The sequence below is a fragment of the Procambarus clarkii genome, chromosome 10 (assembly GCF_040958095.1).
Source record: "Procambarus clarkii isolate CNS0578487 chromosome 10, FALCON_Pclarkii_2.0, whole genome shotgun sequence".
Classification (NCBI taxonomy): Eukaryota; Metazoa; Arthropoda; class Malacostraca; order Decapoda; family Cambaridae; genus Procambarus; species Procambarus clarkii.
The window spans coordinates 47,365,977-47,390,592 of record NC_091159.1 but is presented as its reverse complement, the minus strand read 5'-3'; the positions used below and the strand labels follow the sequence as shown (position 1 = coordinate 47,390,592).

The 24,616-nt window shown below is 40.0% G+C and overlaps 2 protein-coding genes across 4 annotated transcripts; both read right to left on the bottom strand.

Moving 5' to 3' along the window:
- Positions 1-322: 322 nt before the first annotated feature.
- LOC123774173 (secretion-regulating guanine nucleotide exchange factor) lies at positions 323-24,616 on the bottom strand. 3 transcript variants are annotated; one of them, XM_045768323.2, is made up of 9 exons: positions 24,483-24,587; positions 21,131-21,172; positions 19,878-19,966; positions 17,674-17,817; positions 14,806-14,985; positions 14,482-14,691; positions 10,236-10,342; positions 7,908-8,135; positions 323-3,087 (listed from the first exon to the last, which is right to left on the bottom strand). In XM_045768323.2, exons 3-9 carry the CDS (start codon positions 19,944-19,946, stop codon positions 2,835-2,837), a joined length of 1,191 nt encoding a protein of 396 aa, XP_045624279.1. In that variant the 5' UTR covers positions 19,947-19,966; positions 21,131-21,172; positions 24,483-24,587; the 3' UTR covers positions 323-2,834. The 3 variants fall into 3 exon arrangements, with proteins under 3 accessions (XP_045624279.1, XP_045624270.1, XP_069178124.1); XM_045768314.2 differs by lacking the exon at positions 21,131-21,172 and having other exon boundaries at positions 24,483-24,616; XM_069322023.1 differs by lacking the exons at positions 21,131-21,172; positions 24,483-24,587 and adding an exon at positions 24,172-24,410.
- On the bottom strand, positions 1,314-1,886 carry LOC123773484 (keratin-associated protein 10-6-like). Its single transcript, XM_045767301.2, has one exon. It carries the CDS (start codon positions 1,884-1,886, stop codon positions 1,314-1,316), a length of 573 nt encoding a protein of 190 aa, XP_045623257.2.

The window sequence follows — 24,616 nt, the reverse complement described above, 5'->3', positions numbered from 1 at the left end:
ATTTCACTATGTAATTTGATTTTCATAATAGCTATTTACCCATCTCTGCAATAGTTTTGGATGGCATTATTAATGACATTGTAGATATCAGAGTAAGGAATTCAGTTCTGGGAGATGGGACAGGTACCAACAGCCTCTTTAGCAGTGGCATCCATGAGAAAATGGATGCAAAAATTACATACTTATGATATTTTGTCAAATTTTAGTCTTTTATCCAGCATATGGCACACTACCCTGTTTTAATTATCAACACACACAATTTGCAGTCGACTTCAATAAGGAATGAGAATGGGAACAGAGGTACTTCTTCAGAGAAACAGCATTTACAATAGGAGTAATTTAAAAACAAAAGTAAATTACACTCCATCATACTAAAGTAGAAAATATTAAACATTCCTTATATCTACATTAGCATCTCTAAAATAGCTGTAACTTACTTACTGGGTTCAGTCATCATCAACTCTTCACAGTATACTTTGATGTAATCTTATTAGAGTTTTGTGGCACATGAAGGTAAACCAACAACTGAGGAATGTGGGGAAGGTTCTGCAAGCATCACCCACAATGTGGGGAAGGTTCTGCAAGCATCACCCACAATGTGGGGAAGGTTCTGCAAGCATCACCCACAATGTGGGGAAGATTCTGCAAGCATCACCCACAATGTGGGGAAGGTTCTGCAAGCATCACCCACAATGTGGGGAAGATTCTGCAAGCATCACCCACAATGTGGGGAAGGTTCTGCAAGCATCACCCACAATGTGGGGAAGGTTCTGCAAGCATCACCCACAATGTGGGGAAGGTTCTGCAAGCATCACCCACAATGTGGGGAAGGTTCTGCAAGCATCACCCACAATGTGGGGAAGGTTCTGCAAGCATCACCCACAATATGGGGAAGGTTCTGCAAGCATCACCCACAATGTGGGGAAGATTCTGCAAGCATCACCCACAATGTGGGGGAACATCCTACATGCATCACCTGCTATGACCACAGAAGTAAACAAATGACTGATGTAACATTAAAATAATAATGTTCAGAACTTTTCATTGATGCCAAAATGGAGAAAATATCATATATACCCAATAGATATCTGGAGTGTCAATGAGCATTGGAATTGGATTCTGCACGAGCCACTTAACAGAAACACGTGAAAAACATTGTTGAGAGTGAATGGAAAAATTTTGGTTTAGCCTGTCTTTACAAATAGGCTTCCAGCACAGAGTACAGCACTGAGAGCACAGCACTGCTACACACCAGTTGATTGACAGTTGAGAGGCGGGACCAAAGAGTCAAAGCTCAACCACTGCAAGCACAACTAGGCAAGTACTGAGAACACAGCATTGAGAGCACAGCACTGAGAACACAGTACTGAGAACACAGCACTGAGAGCACAGCACTGAGAACACAGCACTGAGAACACAGCACTAAGAACACAGTACTGAGAGCACAGCACTGAGAACACAGCACTAAGAACACAGTACTGAGAACACAGCACTGAGAGCACAGCACTGAGAACACAGCACTGAGAACACAGCACTAAGAACACAGTACTGAGAACACAGCACTGAGAGCACAGCACTGAGAACACAGCACTGAGAACACAGTACTGAGAACACAGCACTGAGAGCACAGCATTGAGAGCACAGCAATGAGAGCACAGCACTGAGAGCACAGCAATGAGAACACAGCACTGAGAGCACAGCACTGAGAACACAGCACTGAGAACACAGCATTGAGAACACAGCACTGAGAGCACAGCACTGAGAGCACAGCATTGAGAACACAACACTGAGAACACAGCATTGAGAACACAGCATTGAGAACACAGCACTGAGAACACAGCACTGAGAACAAGAAAGATGCTACAAGCAAAATTTACATAAACCATTTGCCAAAATCATTTATAAACAAACAGATGCAGCTATATTTTTAGACTACAATTTATTAGGTGCTCTTTTCGAGCTTATAAAACTAGCTGACTTATGGTAGACTACACTAGCTAGACTGTTAAGGTGACTGTTTACCATAAACTCCCAACAAGCACACTACTTTACCTACTATTTGCTGATTTTGATGAAAACATATACGTAGTGTCTTTTTGAAGTCCTGAGCAAGTTTACAATTATTCAACATGTATGTGAAGAAAAGTATAAGGTTCAAACAAAAAACTGAATGTCCTGTGTTATATTATCAATTCATAAATCAAGGCCTGAAAATAATAGCATACTTTTCTTAATCTTGTGTACACAATTTGCCATTTTCAGGGCATTTCATTATATGGATTAAAATCACAAATTGTTAAGCGATGAACAATATGTACAAATGATAAACAAACTTTATGAATAATGCAGAAATGTACCTCCATTGCCATTGTTTAAATACTGTGAGAAAGACGTCTGGTTATATACACATGTAGCTCACTCTAATACAAGTCACTCAACCACAACCTGGTTGATCAAATCCATAATAATCAAAATAATCATAAAACACTCTTATACAGTAAAAAAGGTGTCTTTAATAATGATCGTACAAAAAATATTTTATTTAAAAAAAGAGTAATAATTGTTGGTGAGAGAAAGCCAACTATGAATATTATGATTCATCATGAACTGACCATCCAAAACAGTCAATATTCACTCTAATGTTAGCATAACACTCTTACAACACACAAATCCTAACCACTATTTTCCAATTGTGGGATTTATAGCAAACAAGAACCCACAATGTTTAATAGTTTGCAATAAAGCCTCATAATCAACACGACACACTCCTCACTAAAAATACACTATCACCCAAATTTATCTTCTACATCTCTTCTTGCAGCAAGAGAGAAATACTAAAATAGTTTTACAAGTGCAAATGAGTGGCCCGAACCAGCTCCTATGATCTGTAGGTTTCCCGGGAGTGGCACCCTTGTGGGACGATGAATGTTGCGTGTTGTCCCATCCCCACAGTTGCCATGTTCATTCCATCCCCAAGCATAGAGTGAAGTAACTTCACCAGCACTTCCAGTTATGGCAAGATTATGCTCCGATCCACAGGCCACTCCTCGTATACTGTTGTTTAGCCTCAAACAATTTGGAATATATCTGTGAAACAAATACAATATCTCAAATTAAACAAAATTATTGCATTACAAAAATAGTTTACTTGAACAGAATAACTCCTTTTCTCTTGTACTAAGAAAGCTGTTACTGTACTTGTGACAGATGGCTAACTCCCTAAAACCAACTTCTGTTCATATAATAGTAAAATCCATATTCATTTAAATATATAATAGTATATTAATAGAAAACATATAATAGTAAAATCCATATTGATTTAAATAGAAACAACTACAAGTCTAAAAGAAAATTGTTAAAAGAATCTACTCAAGTAGTTATGTAGATGATATTAAAGTTCAAAACCAAGTACTGGCACTAACCCATTATGCAGAACAATGCCTAGAACCTCCTAAACAAGCACCGATAATTATCAAAACATAGAGCTAAGCCAGGAAATCTCTATAGCACCACCTGTCACAATATACGAAAGCTCCTAGACATCATTCAGGAAGCCAATACGAAAGGAAAAAAATATATTAAGAGTATGTGATTCACCAAGAAATTTATCGAGGAACAGTGGGAAAGAAAAATTATTGATCATTTAGAAAATTGGGGCATGTAATGAGGTGCACAACTTGGCAAAATAAGGCACTTTGGCAGACAGCCGCAGGTCTGTTGCAGTGTAACAATAGTTAGCCCTTGTACTGAGCAAGGGTTACATAACCTTGCATGACACGGGCATGTGGGCACCACATCCTCACAGAAAAATAGAATGTAAAACAAGGTTTTTGTATCTTACATTGTTAAAAACCCTGATGTAAGAATATGAACAATATCCCAAAAATTGTAAGTCACTTTTCAAGATGGTAGATGTTAAAAGGAGGCCTCAAATACCAATTGAGAATGCCGTGTTCTAGCAGGGGGTTTCAATGTTGCCAAATACCTAAAACATCTGAAGAGTGTATGAGCACCATAAGTCAAACATCTGGGGGATGGAATCTGCATTTCAAGGGTTAATCTTGTGTGGCCAATGTTACCTAGCCAGAGACATTTCCTACTTAATGTTATGATCGCACGAGTACAGTATGTAATTTTTTCTCTCCTTCAAATGGTTGCTATTTGCATTATGAATGACGGGGGTAGAAATCAGAGTGAAGAAATTAATTCAGGAAGATGGGACAGCCACAAAAGACCTCTACAGCAGCGGCAGCATCCACAAGGTCATTAGAAGCAGCATCAATCTGGCTGGGAGCCTAACAAAGCTAAACTGTCTTACTTTGCTAAAGATGAGGTACAACCAATAATGAATCTCGATCACTACAGGGTAAAAAGGGTTAAAAGACACCAAGGTTATGAGATCACTTGGAGACTCGACTGCAAGAAAACAAATTGATGACACATAAAATATAAGTCGTAGAGCATACAGAATCTCAGTTTTACAGAAAAATGACTCATCTCTGGAAGACTTTGACCCCCCTCTATGAGCAAAGCAGTAGAACAGAAATGGCAGTGAAACTGTTCAAGGAAGAATACCTTATTCTTTTACTTTTAAATCTTTGCAGTATTGTATATGAGAAAATTAATTTAAATACCAATTTAGTTTTAAGCAATTCAGTGATTTATGACTGGCAATTAGCTACTACATACACTACTTAATATTTACTAACTTCTATAATCCTAATCCTCTAAAGTGTTAATATTGAAGCCATTCTACTATAGTCATAGATCCCTTTTTTTTTTAATCTAATACTCTCTAAAGTACAGTATTACAAAGGAATTCCAACAGCAACAGTCTATTAGATCCAATTTGGGCTGTTTGTTTATGGGAAGCATATGGTAATATGAACAATGTAAGGCATGGATTTGAGGAGCAATATTTGCCTAATCTATTCTGAATTGTATTTATTCTATTACTTTCAATTACTTTATTTGGTAAAATTATTCATGTTTTGTTATTGTTCCATCATTTTCCTTTTTCTGCACTCTCCAATTGATGACTACAGGGGAATGAAGTCTTGAGTTTTATGCAACAATTGCTAGCTTTTCTGGGGGAAGCCCCTTCGGCTCCCCGGAGCTTATCCAGGGTTCAGATTCACGAAGCAGTTACACAAGCACTTACGAACCTGTACATCTTTTCTCAATCTTTGGCGGCTTTGTTTACAATTATTAAACAGTTAATGAGCTCCGAATAACCAGGAGGCTATTTATAACAATAACAACAGTTGATTGGGAAGTTTTAATGCTTGTAAACTGTTTAATAAATGTAACCAAAGCCATCAAAGATTGGGGAAAGATGCACACGTTCGTAAGTACTTGCTTAACTGTTTCGTGAACCTGGCCCCAGGCTGATATGGAACAATTAGACATTGGCATTAGTCACTGTGAATGGAGTTCTTAGGCCTACCAGGAACCACGAGCCAGAACATGGCCTTCCCCTCAGAGAAGCACGAGGAGCAATGGCCTATAGAATTGCACATGTGATTTGGAGATTCTATGTCTGCCATCAACCAGGTCAGGCACCCAGAAAGGTAAGCATCCTAAAACAAACCCCTATTCTGTTTGAAACTACTACTAAAAGTCAAACGAGTGGACAGAACTCTCCAAAGAAAAACAAGCAAACAAGCATGATGGCAGACATAGAATGATCCAAATCACACGGGCAATTTTCTGGGCCGTTGCTCCTCGATTCTCTCTAGAGGGGGCCCAGGTTCTGGCTCGTGGTCCCCGGTAGGCCTAAGAACTCCATTCACAGTGACTAATACCAAAGTCTAACAGTTCCATATCAGCCTGGATAAGCTCTAGGAAGCCTCTGGGTCTCACCCAGAAAATGGCATTTCATTACATTCAGCCGGTCGGCCGAGCGGACAGCACGCTGGACTGTGATCCTGTGGTCCCGGGTTCGATCCCGGGTGCCGGCGAGAAACAATGGGCAGAGTTTCTTTCACCCTATGCCCCTGTTACCTAGCAGTAAAATAGGTACCTGGGTGTTAGCCAGCTGTCACGGGCTGCTTCCTGGGGGTGGAGGCCTGGTCGAGGACCGGGCCGCGGGGACACTAAAGCCCCGAAATCATCTCAAGATAACCATTTCAAGATAACCTCAAAATTCAACGCTGGTTTTTTGCCTAGACAACTTTAAAATTTCACGATGTTTAAGTTCTCTTTTTAAACTTGTGAACCAAAGTGGCAAGAATATAAATTTTAAATACATTCCATTTGGTGATTATCCATACCAAGTATAGTACATGTACTTCCTGACCTTTCTATAAGTTGTTTGCATTTCATATTCATACCAGTATTCCCTTTTCTCTATTCAGAGAAGCTGTCCACCTTGTCTATTACCTTTGGTATCTTGTACACCTTGATCATATTCTCTGCTCCTTCTCTCCTCCATGGTTGTTAGGTTAAGCTCTCTTAACCTATCTTCACAGCCCTGTCCTCTTAATGCAGGTACTTCCCTTTGGTACAGCTGTGTACTTTGATGAATTCCTTGTGTGTTTCACAAGGTACATATTCCATAATGGTATTATATACTCTAGTATTGGTCTAATATAGGTTGAATAAATTGTCTTGAATTATTCATTGTTTTCCCATTGCCCATGTTCTGGAACATGTCCACTACAGTCTTTTTCTTGCTAATTTCTTTAGTCCTCTTCCCCAAATGGTATAATTTTGTTTTGCTCTTCTTTCACCTTTTTCCACCGTCATTACCTTGCGAATGTTGAGGCTGAACTTTTAACAGCACTGCGCCTCCCCACTGTTGAACTTTATCAAGGCTTACTTCCAAAACTTTACATTCATCCTCAGTTTCTGCCTTCTTTATTAGTATTATGTTACCTTTAAACACAAACATGCAAGAATGTACTTCCTTAGGTAGGTCATTCACAATAATTAGAAATAGAAAGCCTAGGAGCGAATAAATCCACAAGGACCGTGATGAGGCTTCAAACTCAAGCCCGGGATGATCCCAGATGCCGCCTTAGTCGACTAGGCCACCACATGGTGAAATGAATTGCAACCGGGAATTCCACTAAATTCACACGGATCCTGCAGCCTCTCCGAGACACAAACTAGGGTTCTATACAATTCTCCCATGCACTCGGGCTCTGCCAACAAGCTGTTCTACCTCTTCATTGTATTGAAGTGAGGACGAAGAGGTAGAACAGCTTGTTGGCAGAGCCCGAGTGCATGGGGGAATTGTGTAAAACCCTGGTTTGTATCTCGGAGAGGCTGCAGGATCCGTGTAAATTCAGTGGAATTCCCGGTTGCAATTCTTTTGACCAAGTGATGGCCTAGTTGACTAAGGCAGCGTCTGGAATCATCCCAGGTGTGAGTTCGAACCCTCATCACGGCCCTTGTGAATTTATTCATTTGATGCATCACACTATTGAGATTTCTGTGTGCCTAGAAGTGCTCAAGTTCCTAGGAGAGTCCCCCGCCTGTTACATCCCTTTAACCTGAGTTCTCTGACTACGACCCTCTTTCCTGTGTCTGCTACTCCCTTACCCAGTTCAGCATCTTGCCAACTTGCCATTCATCATCTTTTTTTATGGGGATCAGTAAAATGCTTTCTGACAGTTTATCCGGCTTTCTTTTTCTCGTCCTATCTTAGTGATCCAGTCTAAAACAGGCTCATCACTCATGTGAAATGTGTGAAAAATAATATAATTTTTTATGATTGCAAATATATTACTGATATAATTTGACCCAAGTGCAACATCTTAATTTTGGCACAGATTTTAAAAATGTTTAAATGGAATTGTAAGGTTAGTAACAGTAAATCTCCTGTTTTATATTACTAGAACCTTGCCTAGTTAATCCAGTAAAGGAAATATCCTAAAAACTCTTCAGGATAAAAAAACGGTTACCTGCAACGTTTTTGAAGAACTTCACTTGCTGTAGTATCTGAGCTAGAATCCTCTTTCTCATCTTCCGACGGTCCAATTTGGCCATAATCTGCCCGGCCCCAAACATAGACAGCACCAGATGTAACACCCACAACACAGTGAGTCCAGCCAGCTCGCAGCCAGGTTACTCGCTCACCACCGAAGTAGTTGTGTGGGATTGTCAAGGGGCATGTGAAGTACGCTACATTTCTGTTTGTTTGAGGGAATGTATTAATATTATAAAATTACACAAATCTGATGTAAAAATGCATTACAAATACTATGTAGCAAAATTTCACTAATAAATTTTAATTACAGTACTCTATAGTGTACCTTAAGACTACAATACTGAGGAGGAACTATTACCAATAAAAATTATACAACAAAGATTCTAGGATAGTGTAGTAAGTACTGTACAACAATATAATGAGTGCAATACAGGCAATATAATGAGTGCAATACAGGCAATATAATGAGTTTAGGCTATGTAATATCAAGACTGTCATGACAGAAGTATGGGAGGTGTATTATTGTGAGGTGGTTTGTTGTTGTGCCAAACACCACCAAACTCTGCCAGACATATAAGTACAAACTCCTAGAATCTTGTTCGGAACATTGCATTCAGTACCTCGAGAAAGGATGTTGGTCACATCTAAAAATTTGGTTTTTAATACACAAACATAAAATTAGGTCTTTCCTTCATCTTCATTATTCTCATTCTCGAAGTGTAGGCACCTGAGAAGTGGCAGGAACGTATCGAGAGCCAAGTACTTGCTGAACAGTGGGTTGAAATAATGCTGTCTTTGTTCCAGTAATCCTGGATCACATTATTACCCACTTAGATAATAACGTGATCCATGTTATTACCCAAGTGGGGGGTAATGAGTGCAGTATTGCATGTAGGAGCCGGTGGCTGAGTGGACAGAACACTGGCGCGTGATCCTGTGGTCCTGGGGTCGATCCCGGGCGCCGGCGAGAAACAATGGGCAGAGTTTCTTTCACCCTGATGCCTCTGTTACCTAGCAGTAAATAGGTACCTGGGAGTTAGTCAGCTGTCACGGGCTGCTTCCTGGGGGGGTGGAGGCCTGGTCGAGGACCGGGCCGCAGGGACACTAAGCCCCGAAATCATCTCAAGATAACCTCAAGATAACAATATAAAAGCTGTGTACTGTACATGCTCCCTGCACTGTTCACATCTATGTCAGTATCACTCTTATTCAACACCTGTGTCAGGTCTTTTTCTGGATTTGGGTCATCAATATCACTAGCATGGTCATCTTCAAACAACCTGACTTGTATTTCATCATCTGCGGGCGTTTTCTCAACGACGCGACCAACTGGTGACTTGGAGCTAGATGTAGATGTGTCCATCATGATTGCTACCTTCAACCTGAGACTACCCATGGCCATGGGGCATGCACTGAAGTTTTTTGACGACGGCGGACACTCACTGGAGCCTCAGGCCTCCACATCTTGTAACCAAGTGACTGTGAAGGATTTTTGAATCCTACAATATACCTTCAAGCACCATAAGGCTCTATGCGCACCAACAGTCTAGCGCCTTAAGGCACCATGTGCAGTGCAGGGGTTTATGTTGTGTTCAAATATGCAGACGTACTTGTGTGTTCAATTTAACACAGTAAATTGTATTCAAACAGAAACACAGTAGTACCAAAGGCCAAAATGGCACAATAACAATAGTGATGACCTTCATTGTATAATTATACTGTATTTAAGTACTGAAATTATTAAGTAAATAGGCAAAGGTATTCACCAGATATAACAACAATTAAAATAATAATAAGCCTGTGAGTCACATAAAAAAAATCCTTCCAGGAATATCCATTTATGGAGTACATAGCCAATACTTAACCAGCCAGAAACCCCAGACAAAATGTATGTATTAAGAAGACCATTACATCTAGACTCCTCACAACCAGTGGGATACACAACAGCATATTAATACATCCTACAGACAAGTTCTTATGATAAAGTTAAAAAACTGAAGTAGAAAACACAAAAAAATATGCCAAAACAGTAAACATGATCCATACAGTAGCACAGTAAACATGACCCCACAGTAAACAAACAATGTTGGTACAAGTGCAACAGATTAAAACTAAAGCAAACAATGAACTGTGTGGCAACAACAATGCATGTTTGGTCAATGTTATGCTTGTGTGGCAACAGTGTGGGGCAACAGTGTGTGTCAACAATGTGTGGCAACAATGTGTGGCAACAACTTTTGCAATGTTAGGTCAAGTCATCCTACTGCTCCACCAGACACAATATGGAATAAAGAGTGCTCACCTTGGGTCGTGTGCGAGTTGTCCCCATTTGTTATCTCCCCAGGCCAAAACGTGGCCCTCGGCAGCAAGAGCATATGTTGTGCTCTGTCCGCAGGCAACGCTTAAAACCTGAGTAGACGTATTTCTGAGTAAATTTCTAATAGTACGAAAATTAAATATAATTTATTGTTTGACTTGTATTCCACATGAAATTTTACTTATAAAGAATTAATTAATGAAATTTCTATGTACAATCAGTCAGCACAAAATAACTGTACATTGCAATGTCATTCATAATACATAAATATACATTAAAATAAATCTTGATCCACTTCTGCAATCTTTTGGTTTGAAACCTTTAACTCAAATCTGGTAATGGTTTAATATTATAAATGTACAATATTTTCTCTTATTTGCAAGTGCCTTACACTGTTCTCAAATTAAATGCCTTTACTCAATATTCTAAAAAAAATACACCATTGACTGTAATGAAATAGATTCAGAAGACTCAAAAGTGCTTCAAGATGATCTAGATAATCTTTTGAAATATACAAAAGATTGGCAGATGCAGTTTAATGCTGACAAATGTGAGGTTCCACATCTAAGTAATGATAAGACTTAGCAGATATTGGCTGGAAATTGCAAAGTCTGATTGTGAAAAAAATCTATGGGGAGGTTGTGATTAGTATAAATTTAAAACCATAAAATCAATGCATAAATGTATGGCACAAGGCAAATAGGATACTTTATTCATTTCTAGAAGTGTTAGCAATAAAACAATTAATGTCATTCCTCAGCTGTATCTTGATCTTGTTAGGTCCCATTTTGATTATGAAGTTCAGTTTTGGTTTCCATACTATAGAATGGACGTAAATTCACTTGAACATGTTCAGCAAAGGATGACAAAGTTACTCCCAGGCATTAGAAACTTTAAATATAACTGTATAAGTAGAGTTAAAGATTTCTTAATTTGGTTAACACTTTCGCACCCTCGAAACGGCCCTGGCGTCCTCAATTTTTCTCTTGTGTCTGAGCCGGTGACAAGAGCGGCGTCCAAATTTTATGATATTTATTAAAAATTTTAATTTTATCCGATCAATCTGAGAGTAGTTTTAAAATGTGCGCCTTTAGATTGCGCACAATTTGATACCAAAATGAAAGATATAGCACGGAAGTTGATGTCAGAACACTGGAAAGATTATACAAGTAAATACTTTTTGCATCCAAAATTTAAAATATGTTAAAATTCCATTTATTGTGTTATTATTATGGGACTAGTTTTAAAATGTGCGCCTTTAGATTGCGAACAATTCGATACCAAATTGAAAGATGTAATACGAAAATTGATGTCAGAACACTGGAAAGATATAAATAATTTTGTGATGATGAGCATCTAAAATTTAAAATATTTGTTAAAATTCTATTTATTGATCTATTGTTATGGGACTAGTTTTAAAATATGCGCCTTTATATTGTGAACAATTTGAATCCAAAATGAAAGACATAACACAAAAATTGATGTTATCAAACTGAACGAGTATATACATTAGGTTGCGGTATGCAAATTGGTGCTCGTTTATGGGTAACTTTAGGCTTTACTGCAGGGAGTCAGGCCAGGCTTTTGGACATTATATGCATATACACCTGCAGGGAATTCTATTATGAACGCAATGATATCAAAACGAACGATGTAGCACGAGAATTAAGGTGAAAAAACTGAAACGAGTATACACATTTCGGTGTTGCTGTGCGCTTACCCGCACCGCCAGGGACATGATCTCAAAGTTTGCGGCGTGCATGCCGCAAACCTGGGAGGATGACCTGCGGATGGTCATCCGCAAACCTGCAGATGACCTGGGAGACCTGAGCCCTGGACCAGAAAATGAGAGAAACCGGATCAACCCAAAAGCGTGTCCCAGGCCACAGAAGCCGAGGTACGCAGTAACGGCGAAGAGCCACAACCGAACACAACACATGATGCTCCCCTGGTCTGACCAACCAAGCATCAATGAACCAAGGGCCCCTCCGAAAGGCCACCATCTTGGTCTTTGCCAGAAAAGAATGAGGCGGCTGCAAACGAACAAACTGACCACCAGGAACGAAAGAGCAGAAACCCCTTTGCCGGAGGAGAGCATGAAGCTCACAAACCCGACCCCCAGAGGCCAATGGAACAGACACAGAGCCTTGGAAAAACAATCTTGAACCGAAGAGGCCACCACAAACCGAGGAGAAGAGAGGACCTGGTCCAAGGACCAGGGCAGCTCAGGTAGCACATGAGCAGGCCGGAGGTGAAACAAAACACGAGAAAGCATGAGAAATGGGGCCGAAGTGATATCTTCCCCAAACGCAAGCAGGAGTGGCTCTATCAGTGCCACATGATAAGAGGAGACAGTATTAGCATCAAATGACGGTCCTAAAAACGCCAAGAAAGGACTAAACAACCTGATCAGAAATAGAAGACAACCTACGAAGAAAGAGAAAATGGCGAAAAGAACACCAGGAAACCTTATACAGTATTGTCACCGAGATGAAGCTCACAGGTGGGACACCATCAAAGAAGCCACCTGATCACCATACAAGTGGTGATATACAAGAGTAAAAAACCAGCATTGAATGTGATTAAATGCCATTTTCTGGGTGAGACCCGGAGGCTCCCCGGAACTATATCAGGCTGATGTGTATTTATTAGACCGTGACAACAGTCAATCGAAGGAGTTCTAGGCCTACCGGGGACCAGAGCCAGAACCTAGCCCCCTTAACCCTTGTGTTGCTAAGGGCTATTTGGCCATTGTCACTCACAGGTGTATAACAAAAAAAAAATTCTTCTAAACCTGTTAATTTGCGTTCCCTGATCACAGGAAAATAATAAAAAAATCGTAAGTGGCATATTTTGCCCGCTATAGAGCGGGGAAGTCTATTCAGTCCACCGAATATCAATCTCGGTGGACTGGGTGAATTGGAGTACAAGCAAGGAACACCGCTCGCAGGACTCCGGGTTAAAGGTGTCACTGACCCAACAAGCAGCATGGCAGAGGCAAAGACAGTGAGTGTCACCCTGAGTCAAGGCGACAGAGCATCCTTCAAACTCGCACAAAGCAAGGTTTCACTCAAAGGTCTCCTCCATCAGACTAGTGAGCCCCAATGGGGGTTCCCAGGGCCCTTAGGCTGACTGCTAAGGGAAGCCCAGGCGAGGTACCGCTAACCAGTTATCCCAGCGATACCAAGCAAACAAACTAAAAGCTGAACCCCTGCAACGTGTGCAAGCACGGGGACCTAGTGGAGGGCCATCAAAATCCTACAAGTGGTCCTACCACCACACCAGGCAGACCCCGCCACCAGGCAAAACAAAAGAAAAACAAAAGAAAAACCTCCACAACAGTACAATGTCTCCAGGTGAACAGAACCTGTCACTATGTGTTTATCAGACAGCTGCACAGTACCTCGCGCCCAAGCCAGCAATGAAACTACCTCCTACCCAAGGCCAAACAGGAGTAAGAACCACCCCAGCTGAACCCTATGGGTGGTCAATCACCAAACAGCAACAGAACCATGCAGAGATAGTTCCCAAACGACTCAAGGAAGATAACCCTGGACAGCAGGGGCAGTACTTACAGGACACCTAGGGAAGGTAGCCTCTAGGGAAGGTAGCCCCTAGGTGCATGCAACCCCAGTACTTTTGTGTTACTCCAAGCTCGCACACCACCAACACTGAACAACAACAACGCTCTGCAACACTGCTCAAAGGATGGAGCCAGAGTTGATCGACCACCACCGGCACAACAGCCTCATGAACTGGGGAGAATGGCCAGCGTGGAGGTCTGGGACTGCCCCCCCCCCCATTGCCCTCCCGGTGAGGGGGAGGTTACTCAGACGGATGCGCGGCGGTTGTGGTGACGTCACGTTTGTTTCCTTGTTTTTGATTGGGGAGTTCTGTTTGCTAGTTCGGCTTTCGATTTGCAATTTTTGACTAGTAGTAGTTTGTTTTGGAATGCCTACCTTTCTGGGTGCCTGACCTGGTAGATGGCAGACAAAGACTGCTTCCAATTACACGGGGGTGTCTTTAGGCCATTGCTCCTCGTGCCTCTTCTTGAGGGGGCCAGGTTCTGGCTCTGGTCCCCGGTAGGCCTAGAACTCCTTCGATTGTTGCTACGATCTAATATTTGCACATCAGCCCAGTATAGCTCCGGGAAGCCGAAGGGGCTCTCCACAGAAAATAGTGTTATTAGCATTTATAGATTACTCTAAATTCTTGGTTGATATTGACTTACCTTGCCCTCAATATGATCCACAACTCTTGGGGTTGGTTGTAGTTTAACTAATTGGCCTTCACTGTCTATGTGGCCAAGTTGTCCACGGTGACCATGTCCCCAGGTGTAAACTCTTCCATCCCGAGTGGCCACTGCAGTGTGGCGCAAACCGGCAGATACACTCACCACATTAGTCAGTTCCAGGCAGATTGGAAGGCTTGTGAAAGGCACCTGTAAAAAGAATGTCATTATTTGTTTATTATTACAATTTTGCCAAATTGACAATACATTACTTACAAGGAAAGAATATTTGAGTTGAATCATAATGGAAACTTTGAAACTCACCTCATCCTTTGGAAGCCCCAGTTGGCCATGACTATTTGACCCCCATACCCAGACTTGTCCAGACTGACTGAGGGCAATAGAGTGAGCCCATCCACATGCAACTCCAATCATGTGATGGCCCTCCAGTCCTCGAATAAGTTGGAAACCTGACACAGCTCGTCCTTGAGTTCCATCACCAACCTGTAAACAGGCAGGCATCAAGGTTTAACATTTATACAAAAAAGAATAACACTGCAGAAGAAACAAGTTGAAAATGTTTTAAAGGAGAAAAAGTAAAATGCAAAATAAATAAGGGGAAGCGGAAAGAAAAGGCAGAAGACGATAGAATCAAGGAAAAGTAGAAATCTTTCTTCTTTCTTTTCTTTCCAGAATTTTTGAGGCCTCAGCTATGTGGACAGGTCGAGAGAACTCACCCCTCACAACCTTAGAGGATGGAAGAAACAGGAAATATAACAAATACAAACTTCTGAGGGGAAACAAAGTGGACAAAGGAAGTCTATTTAAAGTAAAACATGGTAGAACAAGGGGACATCATTGGAAGCCAGATATGCAATTAACTAAGAGATGTATATACATCTCTGTATATACAAAGAATACATTGAAGTTAGTTTGTGCTAATTCCATCCACAATTTAAAAAAAATGATGAAAATGTTAATATATAGAGAAGTAATTAGTGTCAGGTATAAACAGCTAGGAGGTGAGCACAGAGCTAGATCTCACTCCCTCATAGTCACTGACAGGTAAGCACAAAATGGAAGGGAATGAAAACATCCAAAAGATCAGATCAGAAAGTAGTGGTTTCACCGTGCTTAACACCATATTTCTGATTTGAGGTTCAGGGGATATTCCCCCAGTCAGCACCTGACAACAAAATTATGCAAACTACAGTAACCAAAAATGAACAATTCCAAGCCAAAAACATGGAGAGCAGAAGCCACAAAGGTGAGCCAGAACACAAAATACAAGTAACCCACCTTCCACCTACATCAAATAGTAATATGCACCTTAGGGCTGCACAGCAACACACACACAAAGGTAGGTGTATAATCCATAGTGTATAACAAATCACTGGCAACAGGAGAACTGCCAGAAATTTGGAAAGCAGCTAACGTAGTCCCGATATTTAAGAAAGGGGATAGACAGGAGGCACTGAACTACAGGCCAGTATCCCTAACTTGCATACCAAGCAAGCTGATGGAGAAGATTGTGCGAAGAAAGCTAGTGGAACATCTGGAACAAAGGAACTTTGTAACACAGCATCAACATGGGTTCAAGGTTCAAGTCCTGCCTCACAGGGCTAATTGAATTCTACGACCAGGCAACAAAAATCAGGCAAGAATGAGAGGGATGGGCAGACTGCATATTTTTGGATTGCCAGAAAGCCTCGACACAGTACCACACAAGAGGCTAGTGAAAAAGTTGGAGTGAAAGGGAAGGTACTCCATTGGATAAGGGAGAACCTAAGCAACAGAAGACAGCGAGTCACTATGAGGAGTGAGGTCTCAGACTGACGAGACGTCATAAGTGGAGTCCCGCAGGGGTCAGTCCTTGGACCTATACTGTTTCTGATATATGTAAATGATCTCCCAGAGGGTATAGATTCGTTTCTCTCAATGTTTGCTGATGACGCAAAAATTATGAGGAGGACTGAAACAGAGGATGATAGTAGGAGGCTACAAGACGACCTGGACAGATTGAATGAATGGTCCAACAAATGGCTGCTCAAGTTCAACCTGAGTAAATGCAAAGTAATGAAACTAGGCGGTGGAAACAGAAGGCCAGTCACAAGATACAGAATGGGAGATGAAGTATTTCATGAAACGGACAGAGAGAAAGATCTAGAGGTTGATATCACAACAAACCTGTCTCCTGAACCCCACATAAAAAGAATTATGTCTGCGGCATATGCGAGACTGGCTAACATCAGAACAGCATTCAGGAACCTGTGTAAGGAATCATTCAGAATCTTGTATACCACATATGTAAGACCAATCCTAGAGTATGCAGTCCCAGCATGGAGCCCATACCTTGTCAAGCACAAGACGAAGCTGGAAAAAGTTCAGAGGTATGCCACTAGACTAGTCCCGGAGCTAAGAGGCATGAGTTACAAGGAAAGGCTGAGAGAGATGCACCTTACAATACTGGAAGACACAAGAGTAAGAGGAGACATAATCACTACCTATAAAATCCTCAGGGGTATTGACAGGGTAGACAAGGATAAACTATTCAACACTGGTGGTATGCGAACAAGGGGACATAGGTGGAAACCGAGTACCCAAATGAGCCACAGGGATGTTAGAAAGAACTTTTTCAGTGTCAGAGTAGTTAAAAGGTGGAATGCATTAGGCAGTGATGTGGTGGAAGCCGACTCCATACACAGTTTTAAATGCAGATATGATAGAGCCCAGTAGGCTCAGGAATCTGTACACCAGTTGAATGACGGTTGAGAGGGGGGACCAAAGAGCCAAAGCTCAACCCCCCGCAAGCACAATTAGGCGAGTACAATTAGGTGAGGAAGGTAGGCACATTAGGAAGATAGAAAATTATACAACAATTTCTCCTAATTGTTGTATAATTACCAGAGATTAGAAAAATAACTCCCAAAATATTTATCAGAAGACCACAAATATGAAAAATCATTTAGTACTAAACCATCCATCATAAAATATAAACAGTGGCAGTCTTACTTTCTGGTTATAGGTATTACCACACTGTTTAAACTGATCTGAAATAATAACTCATTATATATATCTACATAATAACAGTTGTGTTGAGGGGATAAATGGAGATAGGTTTATAGTATGAGATGAATAAACATAATAGCAGCATTTACTAGGAATCTTGCAATGTCAGCTTAAAGATTTTACCTGTCCACTGGTGTTCCATCCAGCACCAAATAGTCTTCCCTGAGCGGTAAGCAGGAAGGTGTGGCCACCACCACCAACAGCAGTGCATATGCAGTGTTCACTTATATTGTCAGGGAGGTCCTCTACGCGGGTAGGCATAGTCACCTGTGTATTAAACAATATATTTTGATTACCAAAAAAAAATACCAAGAGTGCATGCAAGTGTACAATCACCTAAGTGAAATGACAGGATATGATCTATGCTTGTTGTGTCTTGATTACCAATCATTTTTGCTATTTGTTTTAAAACTTCTACTGGTTTTGGTATTTAATTTAATCCATCTACCACTCTGTACACAAATGAGTATTTTCATATATTTCGGGGGAACCTTTGTTCTTTTAGCTTTAATCTAAGGCCTCTTTATTTAAGTTGCAAATTAAAATATGCCTCCTTATCAACTTTGTCTATTTCAGTCACAATTTTATGTGAGGCAATCACATTGCCTCTTTATTCTGTCTACAAGTTTTGGTATGTTTAATACTTCAAGACTTTTCATAGCTCTTGTGTTTTAGTTCTGGGGACCACTTAATAGAATATATGTACACCTTTTGTAAATTAGTGATATTTTGTGCTCTGGAGATATGGACACCACATAACTGCTGCACTGTACAGTACTGTATGGTTAATTTGAGGCTCACATGTCAAGCTTTATACTTTAGCATTTCTCTGTCCATGAATTTAAAAGCAATTATAAAATTACTCAGCAAAGCATGAGCTAAACTTGCTATGCCCTTGGTGTTATCTTCTGGTGATAGTTTACTATCCAAAAGCACCCCTAGATTTTGCTCAACCTGAGTTCTTTAACATTTTTTAACAATAATTGATAGGTTTGAAAGGCTTTTTTTTTTAACTTTCCACACTCCAGTACTGTACTTGACACTTGTTCATATTAAATTTCACTGTTCATTTGTTACTCCATGTACTTACTTTATCAAGGTCTTTCGTCAAATTGACAGTCACCTCCTAGATCTTTTATTCTTCCTAGCAGTTCACCAGAACCCCATCCAGATACAATCCAAGTAGAAACATGTACTGTATATATAATTCTAAATTCCTGGGATGACTCTTATATTTCTCCCCTAGCTTTTCTTTTACATTGTATCGTGAGGTTCAGTTTCTGAGCCCATTATGTGGTTTTGTAACCTTTTACTGCACCACCCACAGGATGGGAGGGAGCCAGGAGAGCTTTCAGGGAGCCGGTGGCAGAGCGGACAGAACACTGGACGCATGATCCTGTGGTCCCGGGTTCGATCCCGGGCGCCGGCGAGAAACAATAGGCAGAGTTTCTTTTACCCTGATGCTCCCTGTTACCTAGCAGTAAATAGGTACCTGGGAGTTAGTCAGCTGTCATGGGCTGCTTCCTGGGGGTGGAGGTCTGGTCGAGGACCGGGTTGCGGGGGACACTAAGCCCCGAAATCATCTCAAGATAACCTCAAGATGGGTGTGGGGGTGCATAATAAATGAACAAAGGTAACTAATAGTCTGTCATGTGCAGACTATGAATCAGTATCAAATTCACAGCCCAGGTGAATGGAATGGAGTCAGTATCATCTGCCCTTTCAGCCCTTTCTTTAAAAAGGCTGAAAAGAAAAAATAGCCATGATTATATTAAAATTCATAGACAGCAGAATATACATCATAATTATTATCCATGGTATTGTGGTTTAGATAGGTATTATCCATGGTATTGTGGTTTAGATAGGTATTATCCATGGTATTGTGGTTTAGATAGGGTATTGTGGTTTAGATAGGTATTATCCATGGTATTGTGGTTTAGATAGGTATTATCCATGGTATTGTGGTTTAGATAGGTATTATCCATGGTATTGTGGTTTAGATAGGGTATTGTGGTTTAGATAGGTATTATCCATGGTATTGTGGTTTAGATAGGGTATTGTGGTTTAGATAGGTATTATCCATGGTATTGTGGTTTAGACAGTTTAGATACTATAATAATTTCCTATGTAGTAGCCTAGAGGAACCCATGCAAAGTTGCAAAATATTCAATAGTACAGTAATACAAATTTATATAGTACCGATAGCTATTTGAGTAAAATCAAAGTTAATCCGACATCAGTATGTGGTGCAAAAAGAAATTAAACAGAGTACAGTACTTTAATTACTACTGATAAATATTGAAAATGTAGAAGAGACCTTGACTAACCTGCTCACTGACAAAGCCCAGGCCAAGCTGCCCATGGCTATTGGCTCCCCAAGCATATAAGGCAGTCATTTTCAGGCACCACGCCTCATCTAGGAGTGAAGACTTTGTTAAAATATCATACGCATACACAAGGAAACAAATAATTTTATAAAAAGCACAAAATAAAAAATACTAAAGTATTACATAGTACAGTAATTATTTTATTAAAAATACTAAAGTATTACATAGTACAGTAATTATTTTATTATTATACAGTACAGTACTCACATACTCTACATCCCTATGTATTTAAATGCAAAAAATTCAAGAATTTTGAGGCAATTCAATCACAAATGTTAATTATCCAGTAAATGTTTAAGTATTTCATTATCCAGGAAATGTTTAAGTATTTATATAATCTATGATGATATATAATTCAAATTTCAAGTTTTCCTGCTGTGGATAGTGCATATTCAGTACAGTAATAAAAATATTATACCTGTATTTCTAATAAATGACAGGATCTGATTACAGTGATTACATAGCAGACATTTATATTTCTTATAGGCCACTAATCATGCACAGCATTTTGGGCATTCCCTTAAGATTAGTGTGTGTACTATGTGATGTAAGTTAACATATACAGTACCTGAGCATATGTGAAAGTTAAATAAACTAACTAATTAAGCAAACAACATACAGTTTACTAGTGATACTTAATGCTAAATAGTACAGATTACTTTAGATTCTAGTTTTAGGGTAAATATGGCAATAGTACATTTATAATATTTAATATACTAAAAACAACAGTAGAAACAATTGGCGTAATTAGGATGAAGAACCAAAATACTTTATATACTAACTAGTGTTGTAGATATATATAAACTACATGTCACCGGAACTTCTTAGCAATTTTAAGTTGGTTAAAGAAATCGTTGCATATTTCTATTTAAGAGGTCATTCTACAATTTAGGACCCTTGATTTGAATGGTATTTCTGCTTTGGTCAAGTTGGATTCTTGAAAATTCAAATAAAGTACAGTAGATATTTGTTTCTAGTGTGGTGTTTATGGATTCTGTTACACCCTTCCAAGAACCATTTGAGTTATGTGGTAAAAATTGCTATTACACTTTCTGAGCATGAAGATATAAAATACAAATGTGTTTTGCATTTTTAAATTTAGCATGTTCAAGGATTTAAATAAAGGTGCTGCATTCTAAATGGAGATGGAGTTTGTTGATACTAATTGAAGATTTTTTGTCGAGTAATTGTACCTGAAGTAGTTTTGAGCAGTAGATCCCCCAGGCAAATATTTCCTAGGTGAAAGAAAGGGAAAATATTATGATGAGACAGAGTTAAGCCAACATGACTATATAGCACTTGGAAGCGACACAAGGAAATGGGATATGAAGAAGGGATGAAGGAATGGTACCCAACTACTTGGACCATAGGGGATTGAACATTGACCCAGCAAGAAGCAAAGACGTCATCCTACTGACACGTCAATGTGGTAATTCATAGGCAAAATGTGGAGAAATTGAATAATATAATATTATCAGGGCTGAGTGAGATATGTATTATACGTTTTAGAGAGAATGCCTATAGTTTTAGATAATTTGTTGTTAGATTTTTGTATATGGCAATTCAATTTGGCACTTATGTGTATGCCAAGAATTTTCCTTCGGCTCTTGTTTATTCATAGATCTGTTAGACTGGTTGATTTCCAAGAAATGTGCAATATCTTTTCAATGTTATGAGTGAGTTTGTTAATAGTCAACCTCATGTAGACTTTTTTTTAGTCCAGTATTTACTGTATTAATTAGGCTAACTGGGTTAGTAGTAGTAGTAGGCATCCATCAGTCTCAGGAGACTATGGAGTTGCGCTCTGGTTGTCGGTCTCGGAGTGGACTCCAGACCGGTATAAATATATTCTAGGTTAGTGTTTGAGAAAAGGAAGGTCATGTCATTGGCAAATAGCATTGGCTCGAGGCATTACATGGCATTTGATAAATCATTGATATATATGAGAGAAAGGAGCAAACCCAGTGGAATGACAATAATAATTGGCATTATGAGAGAAGCAGCATTGTTTACAAAAACACACTGGTGCCTGTTACTGAGGCAAAACGGATGTATTGAAGAGTTCCCCAACTCTATACCTGTAGTGATGAAATTTAAAGTGAAGGTTATTATGATTAACAATGTCAAAGCCCTTTTGAAAGTCAACAAATAATACTATCATATACTGTATGAGCTCAATAATCCAAATACTGTCCCCAAATATCTAAGTAATACAGTACTGTAGCCCAAATATCTAAGTAATCCAAATGAATTTATGTTATTGTTTTCAAGTAAATAGTGGAAGTCAGTCAGTAAACTATGAAAATGTGAGGATAAACAGTACGAGGGTGAATGGGTAAATAGCAAAAGTAGGTAAATAATGAAAAAATAATGCCTAATAATAATGTCCCATTATCAACGACCCATTATGACTTATTGACTCATTTTGAATATCCTTAACTTTTGCCCACTAAGAAAAGAGTGGGTAAGGCAGGCACTGCATAATCAACTAGAGAATGAATGGCATGTATGTAAAACATTCTTAACACCCTTATGTTCAACTCCTAGATGTGGCCCTGTGATTTGTCTCAATTTTTCCATCAAGATTCTCCTTTTCCCTTCACATACTGAATTTGCTTGTTGAAAGTCATTTCAGAATCTAACCACACTCCAAGATACTGATATTTTGTAGTCCACAAATGATTAATATCTTGAATATGTAGAAGCCTGTCCAAAATGGTGTCATTGATTCTCAATGCTTTAGATCTCTGTACAGAGCTCTAAAGCACTCAGGTGGAAAGGCAGAGTGGTCCTACACCTTATGCGCCAACTTCATTAACACACAGAAATCACATTAACCTGATATATATCAATGAGAAAATCTACTAGGGAAATGAGGTGGGTGTGATCCTATGACCTTGGCATTGCCAAGCCGCTTACTCTACCACTAGATCACTGCCGACTAGAAAAAGTCATACGACCAGATTCCTACTGAAATCACTCTAGGACCACTCTGTCTTTCCACCCGAGTGGTTGTGGGTCATATGTAAAACTTGAACTGGCTTCAGTAGAGGCCTCCAGACTTCCTGTGATTTCAGTAGGAATCCGGTTGTATGACTTTTAACAAGTCAATAGTGATCTAGTGGTAGAGTACGTGGCTGGCAATGCTGGGATCGTAGATTTGCGCCCACCTATAGTCTTGGTGGATTTTCTCATTATTATTGATATATATATATTGCCTAAAACGCTATGCATGCTAGTGGCTTTACAAGAAAGTAAGACCTCAATGCTCTGTACTCTCATAAACCCAATGTACCTTCTTGTATATAAATAAATAAATAAATAAATAAATAAATAAATAAATAAATAAATAAATAAATAAATATATATCACACTATTGTGATTTCTGTGTGTATAGAAGAGCTAATTACTGTACAACCTAATACTGTAAACTTCATGTAATCTAGCTTAGCTCCTAAATGTCAACCAGTCTTGCTATTTTCAAACAATATTGATTGACCAACTTGTATAACAGGTGATATAAACTTAAAGAAAATTGTAGTGTTCTGTTTATTTAGTTAAAATTACTTCTACATGTAATTATCATTCTTTTTCCTCTTTTTCCAATTAAATTTATACTTTTGATCTCAATTAGATTCAAGTTTCAGTCCCACCTCTAAATGTTTTCCCCACATCTTGCCCAAAACACTGTGCATATTAGTGGCTTTAGGCATAGTATGTACTAGCTCTATCTAGAAATTCAATACTATGTTTGTAACTAATTTTGAATGTACTAATGTACTTTTACCTGAATAAACATTATAATAAATTTATTCCATAGTTTCTAATGCACAATCAAATAACTATGTTGAGAGTTCAACACTAGAGCATTGTCTACTAGGTTAAGCAGCCAAACCAAATAATGCACAGCCCTGAGCAGGGAAGGTGGAAGTTAACCTTGCCTCCATACAGTCTTGAGACACAGTTAACCTATCATACCCACCACCTGGTATGAACGACCCTTCCCTAATTGTCCTTGGGAGGTCAGGCCAGACCACCACCAGATGTGGGTGTCTGTTCCCTAGTAATACTTTGGAGGTCAGGTCAGATACCACCAGGTGTGGGTAATCCTTCCCAAGTAGTAGTTTGGAGGTGGTTACGTCAGTAATGTGGAGCCAGAGTGTGTATGACCCGCTTGTCTTAGCCTCTGGGAGAGGGGGTCGAGGTCACACACCAAAACGTGTAACAAACAAACCTCAGTAGTCCTTGAGGTCAGGTCAGACAACTAAGAGGGAGTGGTTCTGATCCCCTACACGTCCTCACAATTTGACAAGCATCGAATATTAGTGCCAGCAGTTGCTGAAAACCTGACAGCCAACCACCGTTAGTGCCTGGTCTCTCCTGCGAGCAGTCACCTAGCAGGCCAGGTCAGCCCACCTCCAGGGACTCGTTCCTTCCCCAGTTTTGCGTGTGCTGGCAGGCCGGCCCCGCACCTGAGGGTGACCACGGGGCCTGCCAGGCCCACCAGCGGTCCCTGCCCACCGCCAGGGACAGGCCATGTCTCACCGTCAGTAAGGGCGTGGTTCCTTCAACAGGAGGTAGCGTCGCAGGTCCCTGGCTCTCAGGAGCAACCATCTGTTTATGTGGCGATGGTGGCCCCGGCCGCTCCCCGCGCACACGCGCGCACACACGCACGCTCC